This window comes from Ceratotherium simum, chromosome 14 (assembly GCF_057802395.1).
Source record: "Ceratotherium simum simum isolate JZ-2026a chromosome 14, ASM5780239v1, whole genome shotgun sequence".
Classification (NCBI taxonomy): Eukaryota; Metazoa; Chordata; class Mammalia; order Perissodactyla; family Rhinocerotidae; genus Ceratotherium; species Ceratotherium simum.
Window position 1 is genome coordinate 63,621,861 of NC_141913.1, and position 21,959 is coordinate 63,643,819.

The following is a 21,959-nucleotide window of genomic DNA, read 5'->3' on the forward strand; positions in this document are numbered from 1 at the left end:
AGCCAGGCAAAACCCCACCCCCAGCCACGCGAGGAGCTCGCAGCCCTGCGGGCGCCCGGGCCTGGCTAGTCACCGCCCGCTTCCCCCCGGGCACAACGCTGGGGGAAGCGCCGGGAAGCCATCTGTGCCAAAGCTTCATACTAGACAGGGCCACTTGTGGGGACAAAAATAAGAATTTAGGAAATGAGAAAAGACATACTGGGGTGAGGGGCACGGGCACGGCGGCGGCGAAGCCTGGGGCACATCCTGGCGGCCGCTCCCGGACGGAGGACACGCGCGGGAAGGAGTGCTCGAGTGGGCGCGGGCGCGTGAGCACGGGTGCGGGTGCGCGCGGGCTCGTGCTTGCGACCACCGGCGAGGGGTGGGTGCGTGTGCGGGGAGCGCGCCGCGCCGGCCGCCGGAGGGTGCGCGACCTCTCCCCCGCCCCCCCACGTCACTCCCGAAAGTCCTAGAACACGGCGGGCCGCCCGCGGGACTTTTGGGGACTTGGAACTTTCAGTCGCGCGGCCTCGGGGACCCTGCGCCGCTGCCCACTCCGCAGGCGCCCTGGCACTGCACCCCTCGGTAGAGGGAACTGGGGGGCACACTGGGGCCCCGCGGTCCCCTCCCTCCCCCCGAATTTACGAGCCGCTGGCGGCGGGAGGCCCTGCGGGCGAGCGAAGCACCGAGGCGACCCCGGTGGCGGCGGCGGCGGGCGGGGCGTGTGCTCCGGAGTCGGAGGGGCCCGGGGGGGCGGGGAGGCGGGGGGTGGAGGGGGGGGGGAAGCGAGGGGAGGGGAAGGAGAGGGAGGAGCCGCGGGGCCCGCGCCGCTTCCGAACCGGAAAGTTGGTCTTGCCGAAGTCCCGCCACCCCGGCGTGCGCAGTCCGCTCCGGCCGCGAGCCTCCGAGCCGGGCCGGCCGCCGGGGGAGCCGCGGAGGGGACACGAGCCCGCGAGAAGGTCCGGAGAAAGGGGGCACCTGAGCCCGAGCAGGGCCGGCGCGCCGAGCGGCGCCGCGACCCGCCGCTGAGGAGCGAAGCCGGCCGGCGGCTCTCCGCGCCCGGAGCGCAGGAGGCGCGGCGCCCGGGCGGCCCGGCGAGACAAAGGCGCGGGCCGGAGCCCTGCCTGCGGCCGTTCGCTCCGGGAGGGGCGGCCGGCGGCGGCGGGGGGGCGGCGCGGGGCGCGGGCGGCGGCGCAGACTCTCTATAAAGCGGCGAGCCCGGCGCGCCGGCGGAGACGGCGCCGCGCGGACGCCGCCAAAGTTTGCTCCTGCGCCCTGGGCAGGGCGGCCGCTCCGGGCCCGCGAGCCGCACCTGGGCGCCGGAGCGCGGGGCCCGCGATGTGAGGCGGCGCCGGGCCGCGCGCGCCCCGGTCCCGCAGGCGCCGGCCCCTCCTCGCCCGCGCGGCCGCTAATTGCGAGCGCGGCCTCATTTGCATAGGCCGCCGGAGTCCGCTGGAGGCCGGCCAATCGGCGCGGCCCTCCGCTAATGGCCATGCATTATTCACCAGCCTAATTGCTCGGCCCCATGCGCGGCCCGCGCAGCCGCCGCCGCCTCCGCCCGCGCCCCGCGCCCCGCGCCCGCCCGGCCGCCCCGCGCCGTCCCCGCCGGCCGCCCCGCTGATGCCGCTGCCCCGCTAGCAGCATGTCTCGGCGCAAGCAGGCCAAGCCCCAGCACCTCAAGTCCGACGAGGAGCTGCCGCCGCCGGACGGGGCTCCCGAGCACGGTGAGGGCCGCGGACCTCGGGGTGGCCGGGGTCTGGGGAAGCCGAGCTGCGGGGGCGGCTGCGCGCCGCGGAACGGGGGACAGTTCCCTGGTTCCTGGAGCCCGTGTCCGCTGCGCGGCACCTGTCCCTGGGCAGGCCGGCCGCGGGGCCCCGGTCCTCCGCCCGGGCGCGCGGCGCGGAGAGTTGCGGAAACTTGGCCCGGCCGCGCGGAGTTGGAGCTGCGCTCGGAGGCGGCCCAGCGCAGGCCGGCGCGCGGGGCTGGGCGGGGGCGGGAGAGGTCCGCGCCGCCGCCGCCTCCGCGCCGCCCCCCGGGCTCTCTGTGCCCGCAGGCTGGGGCTGGCCTCGGTGACCGCGGTCCCCCGGGCGTGCGCAGCGGCGGGGACGCGTCCGCGACTCACCTACCGCTGGACGCGGGCCGGGGAGCCCGCCGCCCGGGCAGCTTTGTTCGGTGCCGGGCGCCCAGGGCGGTGCGCGCTCGGAACGGGGCTCCCGGCCTACGCCTCCCCCGGACGGCCCGCCGCCGCCTCGAGTGCCCCGAGGGCCGCGAAGCCCGCGAGGTTGGGGCGCGCTGACAAACCGGGGATCCCGTCCCGAAGCGAGTAGGAAGTCACTGTCGCCTGGCCTTTCTAATGGCCGCCTTGGGAATTAACTCGGGGGTAAGCTGGCCGCGGCGCTGGGGGGTGGTCCTTGCACGCGGTAGGACCCCGGCATGTTTCTGGCGGCTCCAAGTCCGCTGGGGCCTTTCCTGTTCTCCGATGCGCCCGCAGCCGGCCGGCGGTGGGAAGTCCTCCCCGTCCGGAGTGAAGGTAGGAGCCGGGCCGGGCGGGGACCCGCGCCACGGCGCTTCATCCCCGGAAAGTCGGGGCCGAGTCTGCAGTCCGGCGGCCTCCAGCGAGGGTCCCCGAGGTGCGGGCGGGGCGCAGGGCGACCCTGGGCGGCCCCGGGCTCGGACACCGAACAGTGGGTTCCCTAGGAAAGTAACCCGGACAACTTTCTTGATTAAGCTTTTATAAGTTGCTTAGAGGCAGAGAGGCTTGTGTTTACTGTGAGTAGACTGCACAACGTGAAGGGCGTGAGCGTTCACTGCTCAGAGCAGTAAAGTTCGGCAAAGCGGGTGTGCATCACGCCGGAGTGGAGAGGGGGAAAGCGCTGGTAACGCGGTTGGGAATTCATGAACTAAGTACAGTCGTAAACTCGGCCGGGTCTTGTTGTCGCCGCGGAGGTAAGGGAGACTTATCTGTGTCGCCTCGTCACTAAAGATTAGAACAGGAGATATGCTAAAAAGAAACGCTTGCATAAGGTGGGTAGATTAAGGACAAAGAATCTTTTTGTCATGGAAATGGATTTTTTTTGTTTTGTTTACTTCATCACATAGAATTTCTCACACTTGGTTTGTTTTGTATTGCCCTCAATGACTACACGATCAAATGAATGGATTTATTTCTGCGGAATGAGAAAGACAGTCTTTCCTTCAAAAGAACTACATTGCATCCCAGTGAGGAATTTTAAAGCTTTATTATTGTGGCTCCTGAATAGCTTAAAATCGGCTTTCATAGCCGCCCCAAAATGCAACAATGTAAATACTTCTCAGCTTTGTAGGGTCGTTATCAAAATGTGCAATGTCTCCTTTTATTAAAGCATATTTTAATTAATAGAGTAAAACCTCTTGTATTTAACAATTAAGAAGCTGAGGCCCTGCTATTCGTTTTTAATTTCACTTCAGAAATGTGAGCATGGTGGACCTAGGAGTGTAAACATGTTGAGGGATGTAGAGCCTGTATTTGAAAACCTAAGATGGAGTAAATTATTTACAAGCTCTCCTTTGAATTACCCTCGTTGTTACTGAATTTATTTAGAGGTAAACATATTCAGGTTTTCTGCTCACCGTAGGGTTGAAGTTTTTGTCGAGCCTGTGTTTTTCACAGTCATTCAGAGTTGGAATCAAGATGTTACCACCGTTCCTGATCGTATTTTGCAACAGGCCAGAAATAGCCTGTCTGGGGCTGAGCTCTGGTGGAGTAGTGTGTTTCCTCGATTGTTTTAAGGGTAGTTTAGGCAAACTATTTTAAAAAAATAGTTCTTTGTGATTTAATTATTCTGAAGCTGACTGTTCATGGAGCATAAAAGATACTCTGTTCTCTCTGGACTCAAGGAATGCTTGTGTATATATTACTCTGTCGTGCTGATCGTCGTTAGTAAGATAACTATGTAAAATATCTTTTTAAAGATAAATGGAAAACTAAAGTACTCCAACATGAATCAGATGGTCTCAAGATTTTAATTTTGTTAAATGCAATGGAAATAAACAGACTGCGTGAAGTTATAAGTGAGCTAAGTTAGTTTACAGTGTTTTAGAAATGCAGTAAATAATTCCTTTATCACTTTGCTGTGACATTAATTAAAGCAGTAGATGCATGCAGTGAAATAGAAGGCTATTGATAATGCCGTGAAAAAGAAATATCATATGCAAAATTTTTAGTATAATATGGGAGGGCAAAGATGCACAGTCACATTAATTTACAGTAAAAAGAAAAGAAATATGACTAGTATTTTTCAGGCATTGGTTTTTAGGGAAGAAATGAAAAGATAGCTATCCAAAAATAGCTTCAGTGCTATCCAGACCTTATCATGGCAGGAATGAAATATGATGATATGTTTAGAATGAGAAAAAGTAATAATGGTTTACGTAAAGTTCTAAAGTTATCCTGTTGTAAAAATGTAAGGATGACTGAGGTTTAGATTCCCAGTAAGAACTATCTTTTGAAATTGCAAATTATTTCATTCCTGCTTCTGAAAATTTAGAAATAAGTGTGATGCAGCTTTAGGATGCAGCTAAATATATGCCACCATTAATGAAATCCTTTGAGCCAGCTGAATATTGTTCTAAGAAAAATTAATTAAAACTTGTAATGACAGAACAGCCCTTATACTCCTACTAAGACCTTTAAAAGGTGTAATATTGCTATCCTTTTATCGTATAAAATACGGCTTAGCAAAGATGTATTTTATTGTCGTTAGAAAAAAATATGTATTTAAGGAAAAACAAAAGGATATTATAATTTAAAACAATTTGCCATCCTGTATTTTGTTTGTTAACACTAATTGCTTCAAAGTGTGTTTTTATTTCCTGCCAATTTACAGTCATATGGTTATCTTAAAAATCCTTTTAAATGTGGTGAGCATGTGATTTAAGAATTTACCAGCGGTATTCACAGACTGTGTTTAAATTAAGGGGAAGAAGGCCACCAGCCCTTGGTGAGGAGATCTTTTCTCTTTTATCTGTATATGCATGGTTTGCCTGGGTGGCTCCCCCCAACACACGCTACACACATTTACAATTCAGCATTCCAAAAGGAAACAATACAGAAGCCACTTTCTAACATTCGTAGGCAGATTGTTTTCTCTGAAACCTGGAAGGTGAAAAGTAACTAAGTGAGGGGGGAAAGGAATGGAAGAATTTGCAAGCATTTATTTTAAAAATAACATTTAAAAAACCTAACCTATTTAAAAATGCATAATTTGGTGGTCAACTAAAAGCATTACAATTAATTCCTACTCTTTGGAGAAAGAGCTGATTATGTAACATTTTTATGTACATTTTAAACTTCCACAACATATGCATGATCCAATATTTTTAGATTTGTTCAGAGCCAGAAAAAGAAGGAAGGTATGGACCCACAGCAGGAATTACTTAGCAAGCTGATTATTTTTTGTGTACAAAGATGATGGCAAAAGTGGGTCAGATTTCATTTTCAGCTGCAATCTCTAAGAGGCTTTACCATTCATCTCAAGGTACCTCTAGGAACATTTTCTCTTGGGGGGAATTCACCAAGGTTTCCCTTCCGTGTGCTGAACGGCAGTTGGAATTTAGCTTTCTTAAATATAAGTATTGGCACAGGCTTAGTTAAGTAAAATAAAGTCGTCTTAACTGCTAATGAGGTTATGTACTCTCTTTCAAAGCTGCAAAATAGTTTCAAGAAGGATGATTTTTAAATAGTTATAACAGGAAGGTTTTTTTTGTTTCGTTAGTTTTTATTTTCCCACACGATTTCTTGACTAGTTGCCAGGGTAAGACCAGCATATCTTAGTCCCCTGAAGACGAGAGCCAGTTCCACTGCTGGGGGACAGGTTTGTAACTACAGCATATGTTAAGTTGCTTCACATTTCATGTAAAATCAGACGTAAATAAAATCTATGTAGAAATCGAATGTTTTAATATTATTTTAAATAAACCTTTGTATTTAAAAAAAGCCTCATCCTTAGATTTTTCTGTTGTAATTTAAACACCTTTATGGTTTCAAATGCAGTTAACTGTCTGTGATTTCCAAGCAAACCAGTAAGACATGTCAGGTTACAGAAAGAATAAAATATTAATTGAAATGATAAAATAGTGTAATGGGCTCTATTTCTGTTAGAGCTGAGGATTGATTTGTTTCTTAATTAGAGGGAAGAGTTCTCCAGGCTGCAGCGCTGTCCACCGCGGAGACCTGGTGGTGCCAGTGTGGTGTCTCAGCCATGTCCTCCGTGGCCTGTCTTCCCCGGTCACCCCCCAGATTAGTTATGCTTACCATCCAGAGTCCTTACCCCCCTTTGCATGCCCAGAAAGCCTTCTAGCCGGCACAGCATTGAGCCTTGTTGTCTTCAGTCTGTGAGGAGGTGGGTGCAGAGTGCTGGCAGCTTCCCACCGGCTCTCCCTGAAGGTGGGTGGTAAGGAGGGCTTTGACAAGCCTTGCTGACTTAACCTTTGCCTGCTTTGCCCTGCCAGGGGTGGCCACTAGATGTCAAGCTCATAATACAATTAGTGCATCTGTGCTGTTGACCTTGGCAACAGGACTCAACACTGTTCCATTAAGTGTTAACACTGAATCTGAGTGTTAACTAGAGACCCGAGAGTTTGCTCCTCGCTGCACGGCTTATCAGATGCCCATCTAGTTCAGCACAAGTGTTTATAGTTCTTAAAGAAGAAGCGAGCACGGTTTCCTTTTGTGCAGCTATTACGTGTTGAACTGTTTAATTAACCCTGCAGGTGCCATGGCACTTTGTCTTAATTCGTCTGCATTTCTGGTCCTCTCTTCGAGGGTGACCTCTTGGCAGCACTGTTTGATAACTCGATTGTATGACTTGAATACATGCAGAGCCACTGGTTCGACGACCCAGGGCACTGTCTTTTCCAGGATGATTTTTTGCATATGTGTAGACTTTGCCTGTAGAAATGGAACAGCGCGGTGAAGTGATGACAAACGATGGAAATGGTTTAATAACCTAACCCGAGTGCGAGCATTCTGATGGTTACAGTTGATCAGAGCCTGTTCCTGGACACACTGCAGTGTGTGCTTCTCTAGGGCTGTTTAGACCCAGGTGTTTATACGTCTAAGTGGTTTTGCTTATTTGTTTATTTTTAGGCATAGTGGATTTGAAAAATGACCAGTGGTGGGGTAGCAAGCAGAGGCACTTTCAAATAGTCACGTCATCAGATAGCACATTTAATTTCACATATCAAATCTGAGTTTAAACCATATGCATCTTAACCAGAAGTGACTCTGCACAAACGTTGTTTTCACCCCTCACCGAATATTGATTGAAATTTTTCTCATCGGCTGACATATTTCAGGTTTGTGTGTTTTTCGTTAGGCATAGATAGTGATATATGTGTATTCATCATAAGCATGATTACAGCATAACATCTAAATGAAAGAACTATTGTGCAACCTTGAAGTGTAACAAACATCTTATTATGTGATACAGCATCGAGGCAGATAGTTAAAACAAGCGTGAGTGTTGTGGCTGCTTTCCATCTGCATATGTCCATAAAGGAAACAGTGTTTCCCTCCCTGGTCCTTCACCACACAGATTAAAAACTGCAAATGTTTTAAACAGAAGACATTTGGTGACTGTGCCACAGGTGGTCGCTACTTAACAAATTTGAGATGTGGGCCACTGAGTTGCCTAAGCAAGTGTGCGGGTCAGTGCTGGTGTTCAGCATAACAAGAGTGCCCTCCACCGTTCAGCTCCATGCGCACAAGCTTGGAGGGCTAGGGAAAAGGACACAATTTTTCTATTGCGTCTGGAATTTCTTCTACATTGTTAAACACAGTAGGGGTCTCTATTTGTCTCCTCCTGTTTCACAGCTTGGGCTCAGTATGTGATAATTCATCTTTCTTTATGGGATTCAAAGCTATCATAAGGAGTTAAAAAGAATTAATTTGCAAGAAAATAAGTGTCTCCTAACAATTTAGGAAAACTTGAAAAATGCTTTCTAGATTTTTAAGGGATGGTAGAGGCCAAGTGGAAAGTACGTTTTCTTTTCCTGAAGACCCACGTGGCTTTTAAAGTTACTAATTAAAGTGGAGAAGTTAACATCCCTTCTCCCATACTTTAACAAGTTTGCTTCTCCTTTTGTTAATTGTGAGGAATTAAAAATCTGTAGCAAAAGTGTAGCAGAATAAGTTGAGATTTTGTGGTTGGTAAAATTATAAAACACTGATTTACTACTACTACTTTGTAATTGGTTAGCTTATTTACAAGCCACTGTACTCCCAAAAGAAAAAATAAAACAGCCTTGCTAAGAACGGTAGTTTGAAATTTTTTAAGAAAGCACTGTCTCAAATATTCTTATGTATATTACAACAATGCTTTTCACTTGTGGCTTGAAAAAGCTCACCATGCGTGAAAACATTCTGCCTGTCTTCTGACACGTCATTCTTTCTCGGAGCATAATATGCTTTTACAGACAGTGAAAACACGATACATGTATATTATATAACAGACCAGGAATGACTGCAGAGAGAACAGTGAAACAGTTTGGGGGGCTCCTTTCACACTGAAGGAGTTGATCCTAAGAATAGGAACATCTTTGTTAAACATTTTCTGTGTGTTAGTGAGAAGAAAAAAAATCCATGTATTTTTAAGACTGTCATTGAAGCTATCCTTTTGTTAGAGGCTTTCTCTAAAAGGCCGTGGGACCCGTTTCCCCTCTGTGTAGCACTGAGAAACATAGAACTTGCTCAAGAATGTTTGAACAGTGATAGAGGTAGAAACCCTGAAAATCTTAAGTATAAATAGCAAGTGTGGGGATAGCTGTAAACTAATTATACATTTCCTCTTATGCTGAAATAGCTTTATTTTTCAGACTCTGTTCTTCACCCTCCTCCTGACTGCGTTCAGGAAAACAGATTCAGCGTTAAGTACACATGCCCCAGTTGAAGCCATGGGCTGGGACGTACTTGACGTTAGTAAAGCTGGGTTGTTCCCAGAACAGCTTCTGCCTCACGATGATGCAAAATGAGTACAGCAGATCAGAATGGGACTTTTACATAGTAACCTGGACCGAATGTTCCTGTGAACCGAGAATGGGAGGCCCTGGGTTAAGTTCTGTCACTGGTGAATTTGTTGCCGTCTTTCTTCACTTGTAATATAACCCTTATGACTGCAGATTCCTGCCTCAGCCCTTGCCTGTTACAGTTTGAGGTCTCCTAGTCATTGAACAGTCAGTATGAAGAAAAAAAAAATTTCTTTGATATTAATAACATTTACAATGCTTGTTTTTCAATTCCTCCCTTAAGAAAGAAAAAATTTCCAGTTGCATTGGAAATAAATTTCTCAAACTTGTACTGTTTTTACGTGGTTTTACCTTGAAATAAAAATTTTAAGCCATATTAACTAATAGATGTAACGTCTTCTATTTTTAGAACACAAAGGCCAGTTTAAAGTGTAAATTTAATTAAAAGATGGTTGAATTCATTTGAATCCGACATAATATTGGCTTAAAACAAGGCAAGATTAAAGGGCTTTAAAAGTTATATGATGAAATTTTGAGCTGCATTTGGATTTTTCCTATATGGGTTTTCTTGTTATAGAAAGCATTTTTTAAAAAGAACAAATACTGCCAGATGAGCACATATACACTGTAACACTCTCCGTGTGGTCCCTGTAACCAGGAGAGCCCTTGAAGCCGGCATCACAACTTTATTTCTCTCGCTCCCGTCTCTGCGTCAGGACTCGCCCTTTCACTCTGCACTTCAGGACAATGGCTGCCTCCTTGTAAAGAGCTGCGTCTCTAGTAAAATAGGCTCGTTTTGGTTATTTCCTACCAGTCAATGCAGTGGAAGTGCTTATTGTTGTTTAATAACTTTCTTAAAATATGCACCCAAAATTTCAATTCCATACGGGAAATGTTAGGGTTTCTTTTTATTTCCATTCATTGTAGTCAAGACTGCTTATAAAATTTGTGCTTCTCTATAACTTTTATGGAATGCTAATCACATGCAGATTTTGATAGAGAAACACACTCATAGCCTGAGCAACTGAGAATAACAGGTAATGTGACCATATTATGATATTTTACACAAACTCCAATTTAAAAATTATAGGTGGTGCTTCCAGATTATTTGCCCAAAATAAGAGATCTGAATTCTATTGAAGAATTTTTCCTTCACTAATTGTAGTTTTTAAAATGTTTTAGTCAAAAGACAAATTTATTATGAAACTTTGCTTATATTGTCTGTTTTTCTTAGGTTCATTCACATAATGAACTGTTAACAGGTCTAAATGGTCAGAATGCCATTTTTTACACAATTTTCTTCAATTTTGCTTTCCTTCTTCAATTTTAGAGGAGTGCAAGTGGAAAGTTATTTTACTTTGACGAGAATATCTTCATCATGTTTAGGTAATTATCAGTTGTTATTGCATTAAACAGAATGACTTATTACTTGGTAGAAAGTGCTTAAATATTCTATGCACAATTTCTGTGATTGAGAAACAGTTGTAATTTTGCAAACCTGCCAATGGGAGAAAAAGAAATTACCTGTGGGAACACTTCCCAACTTCCATGAATTTGGAGATAAACCCTAAAAATACTTAACATGCAAAACCAACGGAAACGTAAAAATTTGTCTTTAACGTAAATGGCGATTTGTTTGGGTTGCTTAAGACCTTTGAGAAAAAGGTACAGTGTGAAACAAGGTCGTATTTCTCTATTTCACTTGCCATAGTTTGCTACAAAGAAAACCTGGGAAATATTCACTTGTGAAGATAAAATTTATTTGCAGTTAAGTAAGTTAGTTCTTCCAACACTGAACACACTTCACAGGATCCAGAAATCAACCTAATTTTAAGCATTTTCTCAGTGAACTTCTCTAACACATATTCCATATAAAGAAAAGTATTTTTTGAATAAGATGTACACTGTAAAATTTTAAATGTATATACCATGTGAATGCTTTTATATACCATATAGGTTATATATTTTATCTCCTCTAAGGAGTTAAAGGTAGAATTCTATTTCAAGAAATTAGCAATATTTAATTTCTTGGTATTTTTCTTTTAAAAAAGTATTAAAATATGAGGATTATGGCAGGCCTTTTATATCATAACTTTAAAATATTGGAAAAGAATTTTTAAAAATATTCTGTTCCATCTTTATAATAGTTATAATTGTTATGATGTAGTATAACATTGATTCCAACTTGATTGTTTAATACAAAGGAACTTTTCTTTTATGGCCACTTAGACTTTTTTAATATATGGGTCTGCAGAAGAACATTCCATTATCATAAAGAAATTTAAAAGTAGAGGTCCTTTGCATTGTGTGGTAATTCTTTAAATACACGATTAGGATTTGAGAAGCTTTTATTTCTTATTAATCATTAAGAAATTGTTTATCTGATGATTTTAGTTTGGGGTTTTTTTGCCCTGTTCCATAACCTTAGCAGGTTTAAAATTAGGTTTTGCATACACTGAGCAAAGTTAAGTCCTCGGCGTGTTTATTTTGTCAGTGTGCCTATCTGCAGTATAAATCAGCTGTGTCTGCTTCCAGCTATACTAACCCTCATTACAGATACCTATTACATTCCGTCCTTCCTACAGTAATGAGGCTTCTTGCAGTCTGATCTTCAGCACTGAATTTAGTTTAAAAGTCTAGCAGGTCTTTATGGGCTGCAAGCTCTAACTTCTTTTCCCCTCCAAATGGTTTAGCCAGTTAAGAAAATGCTAATTGAACACTGCTAATAATTTTTTAAAGGCATGTATAAATTACCTGGAAATAATGGCCTCATGGAGAGCAGCAGACTAGCCTGGAAAAAATATTTTTATTTTCTTTTCCAGTAGAGGGACCAAATGTTTTTACAGGGTATTTTTTAGAAATCAAATTTCCCTACTGAAATAAGTGCCAAATTATTCTTTTTCCAAAACCCTGAAAGAATAAATCTGGAGACTTCTTAGCAAATACATTTGTTGGTGTTATAACATCATTTCCGGGACACAAACCTGAGGATGTTTGTTCTCTCGGTGGGCTGTGCACAGTAACAAAGGGCTGATGCACAGCTGTCCTTGGTCTCTGTTCAAACTGATCTGATGCTGTCCCTCCGTCTGTAAGTTGACGAGAGGCTGTTGCAAGTCAGGAATATCCAGGCCAGCACGTGGAGCCCCAGTGATTATTGAACATGACCTTCCCCCCCACCACCAGAAAAATAGGACTAGAAATGTTATCGTATGTTGGTTTCTCATTCCTGTATAGCTATTTATTTGATCAGGTGTGAATTGGAATTGTTCATTAAACGTGGTTGTTATTCGGCACAAGAGGGTAAAGGCAGGCAGGAAGTAGCCGCCTACAACAGTAATTAAACATGTGTAACCAATTACAGGGTTTTCCACTATGGCACAAGCATATAATTTGCTAAGTCTTTCTATGAGAATAGATGAAAATAGGTACAAAAAGTGTGTCTGACTACAACATTCTCATGTTAAACATATCAACATAAATGAACTTTAAATATATAATTTCTAGTTTGTTAACAAATCGCTGAACTCTATTGGCTAATCACAATAACATATAATTTTGGTTCATTTCGCCAAGAAATATTGCATCTGACAGAGCCAATTAGTTGTATTAAACATGATTAATTTTAGGCCTGGACTATATTGATGATATTCATTTGGCAAATCCTAACATGTAGAAATGGACCCTGTCTGAAGGGAAAGGACAGAAGACTGAAAAAGAAGCCGGATTGATTTGTTAATCGAACATGCATCGGGAAGGTTGTTTTTCTGAGCAAAGATGTAAGAAGTGCTTATATTTTCTTTGTTACATTTATAAATGAAAGTATTTAGCTGAAATTTCCTACATGAAATAAATGCCCATTGGTTTGAAAGGTTCTATAGGATTACATTAAATCTGTAAGGTCTCCGTGCTGCATAAAGATAATAAATCTCCAAGGTCCGAGCCCACGAGAGCCACAGTGGCCAGCTCCGCTGTCAGGTGCTGACGTGAGTTTGAAAGGTTACAGATTAGTTTAGCAATGTTAAGTGAACTGGCAAAGGCATCTCTAATTTTGCTGGAAATGAGGAAGCCCGATGGTAGGGGGATCCTAATGAGCCCGTCGAAAGCTGGCTTTGTACCCAACAGACAGGGTGGCTGCGGCTTGTATGAAAATATTGGAAATCAATGGCTTCTATGGAATTTCATTAAGAAGCAGTATCCACAATTGATAGCGCCTCATAATTTGATGGATTGTGCTAAGAAAATGATTAGCTGGCTAGAAGGAGTCATAGAATGCCCACGCTGGGATGCCAGAAATGTTGAAGTGGGGTAATTTGTACAAAATAAAAAATATTGATTTTACTTATGTGCAAAATTTTGAAATGGAGGGCAGGTTGTCTGGCAAGCCGCTGGCTGATGTAATCTCTTGATGTTTCCAGCCGTCCCGGGTGAAGGCGCCGATGAAGGTGACAGTGGGAACGAGGGCAGAAGTGGAAGCGAAGAAACCAACGTGTGTGAGAAGTGCTGTGCGGAATTCTTCAAGTGGACAGACTTCCTGGAGCACAAGAAGAGCTGCACTAAGAACCCACTGGTCTTGATCGTGAGCGAGGATGAGCCGGCACCGCCCTCGGAAGAGTTTCCAGAACCTTCTCCGGCCAGCTCTCCCAGTGACCAGACAGAGAGCGAGGCTGCCGAGGAGGCGGCCCCCCCTGAGGACGGTGAGGGCGTTGACGTGAGGGCCCCAGAAAAGGAGGAAGAGCCCATGGAAGCAGATCCCTCTGGAGAAAGAAGCTTCCAGAACCCAGGCCCCTCGCACACAGGGAAGCCGCCTCTACCTCAGATCCCCGAACCGGCACCTGTGACCACGTACAGCATGCCAAACACTAATGTGACGTTAGAGACCCTCCTGAGCACCAAGGTGGCCGTTGCACAGTTCTCCCAGAATGCGAGGGCTGCAGGCAGTGTGGGATCCAGCAGTGGGGTGACCACAGTGGCCATCCCCATGATCCTGGAGCAGCTGATGGCCCTGCAGCAGCAGCAGATCCACCAGCTGCAGCTCATCGAGCAGATCCGCAGCCAGGTGGCCATGATGAACCGCCAGCCCCTCAGGCCACCACTGAACCCCGGGGCAGCCTCAGCGGCTCAGAACACCCCAGTGCCAGCCTCCTGCCAGCTCCAAGGGCTGGCCACCCATTCGGCCCTGCAGCTCTCTGCCGGGCCCCCCTCTGCCCCCACAGCGCCAGGCCCTGCTGCCCAGCAGGTGGCCTACGAGGGCCCCCAGCACCTGTCACAGCCGGCGTCTGGAGCAAGCACCCCGCACATTCCCAGTGGGGACCCCTCTGTCCCCGAGTCCGGCGGGCCGGTGTCCTCCAGTGCAGCCCCGGCCTCCGCTGCCCCGGCCCCGGCGGCCAGCGCCTCCAGCAGCTCCTCGCAGCCGCAGAACGCTTCCACACCCCCCACCCTGGGGCCTGGACCACTGCTCAGCTCAGCCCCCAGCCTGCCAAACCCACTTCTACCTCAGACCACCGCCAGCAGCGTCATCTTCCCTAACCCGCTGGTCAGCATCGCGGCCACGGCCAACGCACTGGACCCCCTGTCGGCCCTCATGAAGCACCGCAAGGGCAAGCCCCCAAACGTGTCCGTGTTCGAGCCCAAGGCCAGCGCTGAGGACCCCTTCTTTAAGCACAAGTGCAGGTTCTGTGCCAAGGTGTTCGGGAGCGACAGCGCCCTGCAGATCCACCTGCGCTCCCACACCGGCGAGAGGCCCTTCAAGTGCAACATCTGCGGAAACCGCTTCTCCACAAAGGGCAACCTGAAGGTCCACTTCCAGAGGCACAAGGAGAAGTACCCCCACATCCAGATGAACCCCTACCCCGTCCCGGAGTACCTGGACAATGTGCCCACCTGCTCTGGAATTCCCTACGGGATGTCGCTGCCTCCAGAGAAGCCAGTGACCACCTGGCTGGACAGCAAGCCCGTGCTGCCCACGGTGCCCACGTCGGTCAGCCTGCAGCTCCCGCCCACTCTCCCCGGCGTCAGCAGCTATGCCGACTCCCCCAGCCTCACCCCCGCCAGCCGCTCCCCACAGCGGCCCTCGCCCGCGTCCAGCGAATGCACTTCTTTGTCCCCTGGCCTCAACAGCTCCGAGCCAGGCATCCCCGTGACCGCGGAGTCCCCGCAGCCAGTGCTCGGTGGGTCTTTGACCAAAATTGAGCACGTGAGCCTGCCTTGCGCAAACGCCAGGGCAGGGCATGTCCCCGCTGGCGGGCAGGTCTCCACCGTGTCCACATCGGCCGCCACTGCCCTCACGGACAGCAGTGTATCCACAGGCCTCTGCAGCCCAGTCCTCCCGGCCGGCTCTGACCAGTTCAGGGCGAAGTTCCCCTTCGGAGGGCTGCTGGACTCCATGCAGACATCGGAGACCTCCAAGCTGCAGCAGCTGGTGGAGAACATCGACAAGAAGATGACGGACCCCAACCAATGCGTCATCTGCCACCGCGTGCTGAGTTGCCAGAGCGCCCTGAAGATGCACTACCGGACGCACACGGGGGAGCGGCCCTTCAAGTGCAAGATCTGCGGGCGCGCCTTCACCACCAAAGGCAACCTGAAGACGCACTTTGGGGTGCACCGCGCCAAGCCGCCCCTGCGTGTGCAGCACTCCTGCCCCATCTGCCAAAAGAAGTTCACCAACGCCGTGGTCCTCCAGCAGCACATCCGCATGCACATGGGGGGGCAGATCCCAAACACCCCGCTGCCCGAAGGCTTCCAGGACGCCATGGACGCTGAGCTCCCGTATGACGAGAAGGCCGCGGAAGCCCTGAGCAGCTACGACGACGACATGGACGAGAACTCCATGGAGGAGGACGCCGAGCTGAAGGACACGGCTGGTGACCTGTCCCAGCCACTCCCGTCCTTCTCGGGCTCCTGTCCACCCTCCCCACCGTCCGTCATTTCCAGCATCGCAGCCCTGGAGAACCAGATGAAAATGATCGACTCTGTCATGAGCTGTCCGCAGCTGACCGCCTTGAAGTCTGTGGAGAACGGGTCCGGGGAGAGCGACCGCCTGAGCAATGACTCCTCATCTGCCGGGGGCGACCTGGAGAGCCGGAGTGCAGGCAGTCCGGCCCTGTCCGAGTCATCGTCCTCCATGCAGGCCTTGTCCCCCGTGAACAGCAACGGCGAGAGTTTGCACTCCAAGTCCCCCGGCCTCGGCCACCAGGAGGAGCCCCAGGAGATACCTCTCAAGACCGAGAGGCCAGACAGTCCACCCCCTGCCCCCGAAAACGGAGGCGCGCTGGACCTGACGGCCACCCACCCCGGCCGGCCGGCCATCAAGGAGGAGGCCCCCTTTAGCCTGCTGTTCCTGAGCAGAGAACGGGGTAAGTGTGACAGCGCTGTGTGTCGTGTCTGTGCCAAGCCTTTTGCTTGCAGGAGCGCGTTGGAAATCCACCACCGCAGCCACACTAAGGAGCGTCCGTTTGTCTGTGCGGTCTGCAGGCGCGGGTGCTCCACTATGGGTAATTTAAAGCAGCACTTACTGACCCACAAGTTGAAAGAGCTGCCTTCTCAGTTACTTGACCCCAACTTTGCTCTAGGTCCCAGCCAAAGCTCTCCTAGCCTGGTCGCCGCCTCCACGCCTGCCATGATCAAAATGGAGGTGAACGGGCACAGCAAGGCCGTCGCGCTGGGCGAGGGCCCGGCGCTGCCGGCGGCAGTCCAGGTGCCCGCCGGGCCGCAGACAGTGATGAGCCCCGGCCTCGCGCCCATGCTGGCCCCGCCGCCGCGCCGGACGCCCAAGCAGCACAACTGCCAGTCGTGCGGGAAGACCTTCTCCTCAGCCAGCGCCCTGCAGATCCACGAGCGCACCCACACCGGGGAGAAGCCGTTCGGCTGCACCATCTGTGGCAGGGCGTTCACCACCAAGGGCAACCTCAAGGTAAGGGTGCAGGCGCAGCAGGCGGGGCTTCCGCTGAGGTCCCGGCCAGGGCCCAAGAGGCTGGGGAGCCCGCGAGAGACAGCGCTGTGTGTGCCTGTGTGGTATGTGTGCACGTGTGGGTGAGTGCATGTGCGTGTACTTGTGAGTGGTGTGTACACGTATTTTGTGTGTAATGTCATGCATTGTGTGCACGTGCACAAGTGTATAGTGTGGGGTGTGTGTGCAGCCTGTCTGTGCTCATGTGCACATGCACCCACGTGTGCATGTGTGCACACTCATGGAGGTGGGCCTGCATCCAGCTGTAGCGAGGGGCTTGCCTTCCCGTGCAGGCCTGGCCTTCCCTCAAGGGGCTTGTGCATCTTGGGGGTGGTGGCATCATGTTGGGGGTGACACACAGTTTGCCAGTGGGCGGCCAGGCCCAGGGCCATCGCTGTCTTGAATTTGGTGGAACACTCATAACAAGATAAACTGGGCCGTTAATAAACGCTTGCACGTGATACAAATAATGCAAATCCTGCCCAGAGGCCAGAGGCCGGTCCTATGGTTTTGTCCACGTGGCTGCGGAGAGGGGCTGTGGGCATTTGTGAAAAGCCTCTCAGCAGGAGGGCCAGAATATGACAGTGCGGCCTTGTGCTCACATTTAAGATGATAGTCACACTGCACGTTCCCTCGGAGGGTGGAGTGTGTGAGGGGTGCTAGAGGACATGTCCGGGCCGTGTTCCCACTCGCAGCTGAGCGCCACTCCCCATCTACGTCACGTGCCTGTTTGGGTCTCGGTGACCTCTTCAGAGACCGTGAAGAGATCAGTACCTGTGGCTTCTCCTTCTTCGTAGGATAAGAGCCGCCTGAGGTCTCTGCTGACCACAGGTGCCCCAGGTGTTTCCTCCGTGTTTGGGAGAAAGCAGCAGAGGCAGGAGGCGCGGTGAGGCAAGAGTTCCGAGTAGAAGACAGTTTTAAGGGGGCGGGAGAGGCACAAAGGACGCGGGCCTCAGGGAGCAGAGGGCGAGGCCCTGTGTCCTCTGAGCTCTGGAACATCCTCTGGGTGGCTTTGTGGGTCTCACTAGAGGGAGAAATTATGCTATCGGTTTGTCAACTGAGAGAGACGTTCATTAACGCATCGGCTGGTTTTGCTTTATGTATTTAATAAAAGGCAATGTTGCATGTTTAATTATAAGAGTCTCAGAAGAGGTCACATAACAAGACTGTGTTGTCCCAAAACTAATGCTTAGGATGGGGAAAAGAAAAAGACTGAAAAGGTTACACTGAGTTTCTCGGTGACACTTGTGAGCTGTGGAGACAGGAGCACGCGGCCTCTGGGCGGGGCTTGCTCACTCCCGGGTTGTCTCTCGTGTCTCACACACAGGTGCACATGGGCACGCACATGTGGAATAACGCTCCTGCGAGGCGCGGCCGCCGCCTGTCAGTGGAAAACCCCATGGCTCTGCTAGGTGGTGACGCCCTGAAGTTCTCAGAAATGTTCCAGAAGGATCTGGCAGCACGAGCCATGAACGTCGACCCCGGTTTTTGGAACCAGTATGCCGCAGCGATCACAAACGGTCTGGCCATGAAGAACAACGAGATTTCCGTCATCCAAAACGGAGGCATCCCCCAGCTCCCAGTAAGTCTCGGCGGCAGCGCCATCCCCCCCTTGGGTTCCCTGACCACGGGGATGGACAAAGCGCGCACCGGCAATAGCCCGCCCATCGTGGGTTTGGACAAAACAAACTCCGACACGGGAGCCAGCCGTCCATTCACGAGGTTTATTGAGGACAACAAGGAAATTGGCATTAACTAGCCGTGCACGGCTCCGTCCGTCTGCTCTGTCCCTGTGCGCGCTGTGAGGTGTGACTGCTGAGAGGGTGTTTCACAGGCGCTGGGTGGTACTTCTTTCCACAGCGAGCTTGACTGTTCTTGAGAACTCTGCAACCTTTTAAATAAATTTATAAAAAAAAAAAAGAAGTCCTTGGGAAACCGCCTTGGGAATGGAAAGGGCTCAGACCTCATCCACTTCGTTTCTCCTAAAACCTAATAATCCCCGAGAAGGAGAGGGGGGTCCCCTGCGATATTCTAGTGAAACTCATTCGATGGTTTTGTTCGAATTGGTTAGAAACTTGAACTGTTTTTAGAACTCTTATCTTAAAGACATGGTCCAGTACTCCCCACGCTGTGTCTCATGGCAGTACTGTTGTCTATAGTATTTATAATGTTAAGATTATGCGGGTAACAGACAATACAGCCCCAACTTTAAAGGAAACTTTTGTACTGCAGAATACATCTGGCTGTGTGATTTTGTTTTTTTAAAGCAAGATTTGTTTTACTATAAATAAGTGGATTATTTCAGTGCAGGCAAAATTGTGAAGTTCTGTTGGGAAAGATAGCATGCTATTGTGTGCAAGTACCTGTCAGTAACAAGCCTTTTTTTTTTTTTTTTTTTTAATTTAAATGTTTGTAGCTGCTATGTGGACAGTTGTTCTCTAGTGTAGTCTGTAGCCCAGTGATTGGGCACAAGTTGCAGACAAACGTCACCGTAAATTATTCACAACATTATAAACAGTTGTGAGTAAATATTTCACCTTATCAAAGCTGTACAATAAAAGGTAATGTTTGTATAATGTGGTTGCAAACTCTTAATTTATACTATTGCACTTTTAGTATTTTGTATTAGGGAGGTTTATCTATAATTTGAAAATTTAAAAAGTTGTAAACTATTTTATAAATAGTACTTTGGTTTAAGGAAAATGAAAAAAAAGTTATAATTTCTTGTTTTGTCTTAAGGTCAAACAATATGAGAAATCTATGCCACTTAAACAGAAAAGCCACCAACACTTGTCATTTCCTCAGTAAACTAGGGCCTGCCATTTCTTGAATTAAAATGATTTATTTAACTTTTCTACAAAGCCCATTTAAAAACTTGACCACCGCTGACAAAACTTGGATGCATTAATCTTAGGACTGTGACGCCCATACAAGCCAGGAACTAACTAAGGGTCATTGTGTAGGTATAATTTTACTGTGATCTTTGCTGTCTCTTTCTCACACACCCACGAACAGGATTCTGACTGCCTGCGAGTACTGGTTATTATGTACAGTGAACTGAGAAGAAATATCGGGTGTCTGGCAGTATAATCGGTCATAAGTGGGAAATTCTCCGAGTTCCTGATTTATTTATTATCTTCTCAGATGAAAACAAAGCACAATGTCATCTGATTAGTCAGAATTCAGTCTTAAGCTAGTGACTTCGTTTAAACTGCTTCAAGTAAGGAAAGGGACCCTTGACGGGCACGGGGGGCTGAGTTCGGAGCCTGCACGGGTGCGGTCGTGAGCTCTACCTCATTTTGTGCGGTGCCAGCGTGCTGGGGTCTGACTGTGGACCTTCTCCACCAACACTGTTGCAGAGGTGTCATGGGTAGCTGGGTGACAGTGCAAGGAGTGTGTGCCCCTGAAGAAGGAATCAGACGGTGAAGTCGTCTGTTGAAACAGAAAAATAGGACAATCTTTCCAACACAACTGCAGCAACAACACAATCACATCGAGTCATTGAACAAAAAGCATTTTGAAGACTCATAAATAAGCAGACTTAGCTGTTAATTTCTATCAGAAATGAACATTGAACTCTACAGCTCTGTTTCCCACGGTGACGAGATGGAGCATGCCCCCGTTGTACCATCTCGAGTGGGGTGGACAAGGGGTCTTGGCATTGGGAAAAGAAGGCTGAGGTGGCCTAATGTTGCTGTGTTTCAGCGGTTGAATGTGTTATTATTTATCTGTGTCCTTTTTGGTGTGGATTTTTTTTTGGTTAGTATTTGGTACCATGTAGTGTCTTCTCTTCTCCCAAAAGGATGTGTACATAACTTACAAAAAGAGGAATGTACAGTGTTGTAAATAAGATGGCTCGTGGAGGGACGGTGAGACTGAGCCTGTCTGTGTCAGGGCTGGGCCACCCCTCTCTGCATGGTGAAGAGAGACACTATTTTTCTATTGCAATACCATGTGGGGCCGGTGGCCTCCCTGAACCAGCTGGGAATCGTTCTCTAGATCCAATATTTTTTATGATAAAATCTGTGGCTCGACACATCTGCTAATTGAAATGGATGTCTTAGTCTAGGTTACTATTTTTGTCATATGGAATTGAATAAAATGCAGGATGTAATATTATTTCTGAATTGTGTTCCTTGATTATTCTAATTGCGAAAATGAAATTTGAGGTTATGGTCTTTTATGGTGGATGTGTATCCGTGGTGTTTCTCCGAGGAAAGTCACCGAGGTTGACAGCTTAGATTTAGCGATATCTAAGTGTATGTCAATTGGTCTTGCAATATTTATTTTTCACTTTCTTATAAAATAAAAATGCAGCCTCTTAATTGTGTTTTTTTTTTACATCTGTGATGGAAGAAGATATAGTAGAAAATAGCTAATCGTTAGAGCCTGCTGGCAGTGTCCAAAAATGACTACACCCTGAATTACCTTCCCATCGAGGCATTAAGTGAAGATGACGGCTCTTTGGGTCACTTGAAAAATAAACAGCTGTCCTTCCAGTTACAGGAAGGACTTGGGAAGGAGAAGCCGCTGTGCCCACGGACAGCTCTGTGGGTTCACAGATGTCAGCTCCTCCTGTCTGCTGGTCCAGAGGGAGGGTGTCCTTTGCCGTAGAAGAATCTTTGCCTCACCAATGATGTTCGATAGGATTTAAAACTTTACATAATTTAATGGCTCCTGGATTTCAACATATACAACCCATTTCTTCTTCTTATTTTAAATAACTACTGATACCCAGAAGCCACGGTAACTTTTATCTGGGAAGTGCCTGGTGATTATAAAGGATTGATAAATGTGCTGACCACTGAACTAACTGCTCAGGCCACCCTTCCAGCACGTACCGTAAGCCTTGGAGGTTCAGCCTTGTGGATGTCAGTGCTAGAATAGACATTTGAGCTATAAATCAGCTAAATGAAATAGTAAATTCAATATTTTTTTAAAAAATGGTAAAGAAATAGCAAAGATTCCTACAACCATTTAAAATAATATAAATTAAGAAGTAAATCCATCTTTCCTACATTTTATTTCA

The 21,959-nt window shown here is 48.3% G+C and overlaps 1 protein-coding gene across 7 annotated transcripts; it reads left to right on the forward strand.

The window, feature by feature from the left end:
- Positions 1-1,231: 1,231 nt before the first annotated feature.
- SALL3 (spalt like transcription factor 3) lies at positions 1,232-21,255 on the forward strand. Of its 7 annotated transcripts, none has more exons than XM_087439357.1 (5): positions 1,232-1,703; positions 10,313-10,368; positions 12,656-12,758; positions 13,398-16,894; positions 18,258-21,255. In XM_087439357.1, the coding sequence occupies exons 3-5, from the start codon at positions 12,725-12,727 to the stop codon at positions 18,687-18,689; spliced, it is 3,963 nt and encodes a 1,320-aa protein (XP_087295483.1). In that variant the 5' UTR covers positions 1,232-1,703; positions 10,313-10,368; positions 12,656-12,724; the 3' UTR covers positions 18,690-21,255. The 7 variants fall into 7 exon arrangements, with proteins under 7 accessions (XP_087295483.1, XP_087295482.1, XP_087295486.1 ...); XM_087439358.1 differs by lacking the exon at positions 1,232-1,703 and adding an exon at positions 2,148-2,359; XM_087439360.1 differs by lacking the exons at positions 10,313-10,368; positions 12,656-12,758 and having other exon boundaries at positions 1,236-1,703; positions 13,398-16,337; positions 16,554-16,894.
- Positions 21,256-21,959: the final 704 nt, after the last annotated feature.

Bases quoted from the DNA above. Each gene is read 5' to 3' on its own strand.
- SALL3 (XM_087439355.1), top strand. From the start codon at position 2,413: ATGTTTCTGGCGGCTCCAAGTCCGCTGGGGCCTTTCCTGTTCTCCGAT. The intron at 2,510-13,397 runs GTAGGAGCCGGG...TGATGTTTCCAG, and splicing joins CCTCCCCGTCCGGAGTGAAG to CCGTCCCGGGTGAAGGCGCC. The intron at 16,895-18,257 runs GTAAGGGTGCAG...TCTCACACACAG, and splicing joins CCACCAAGGGCAACCTCAAG to GTGCACATGGGCACGCACAT.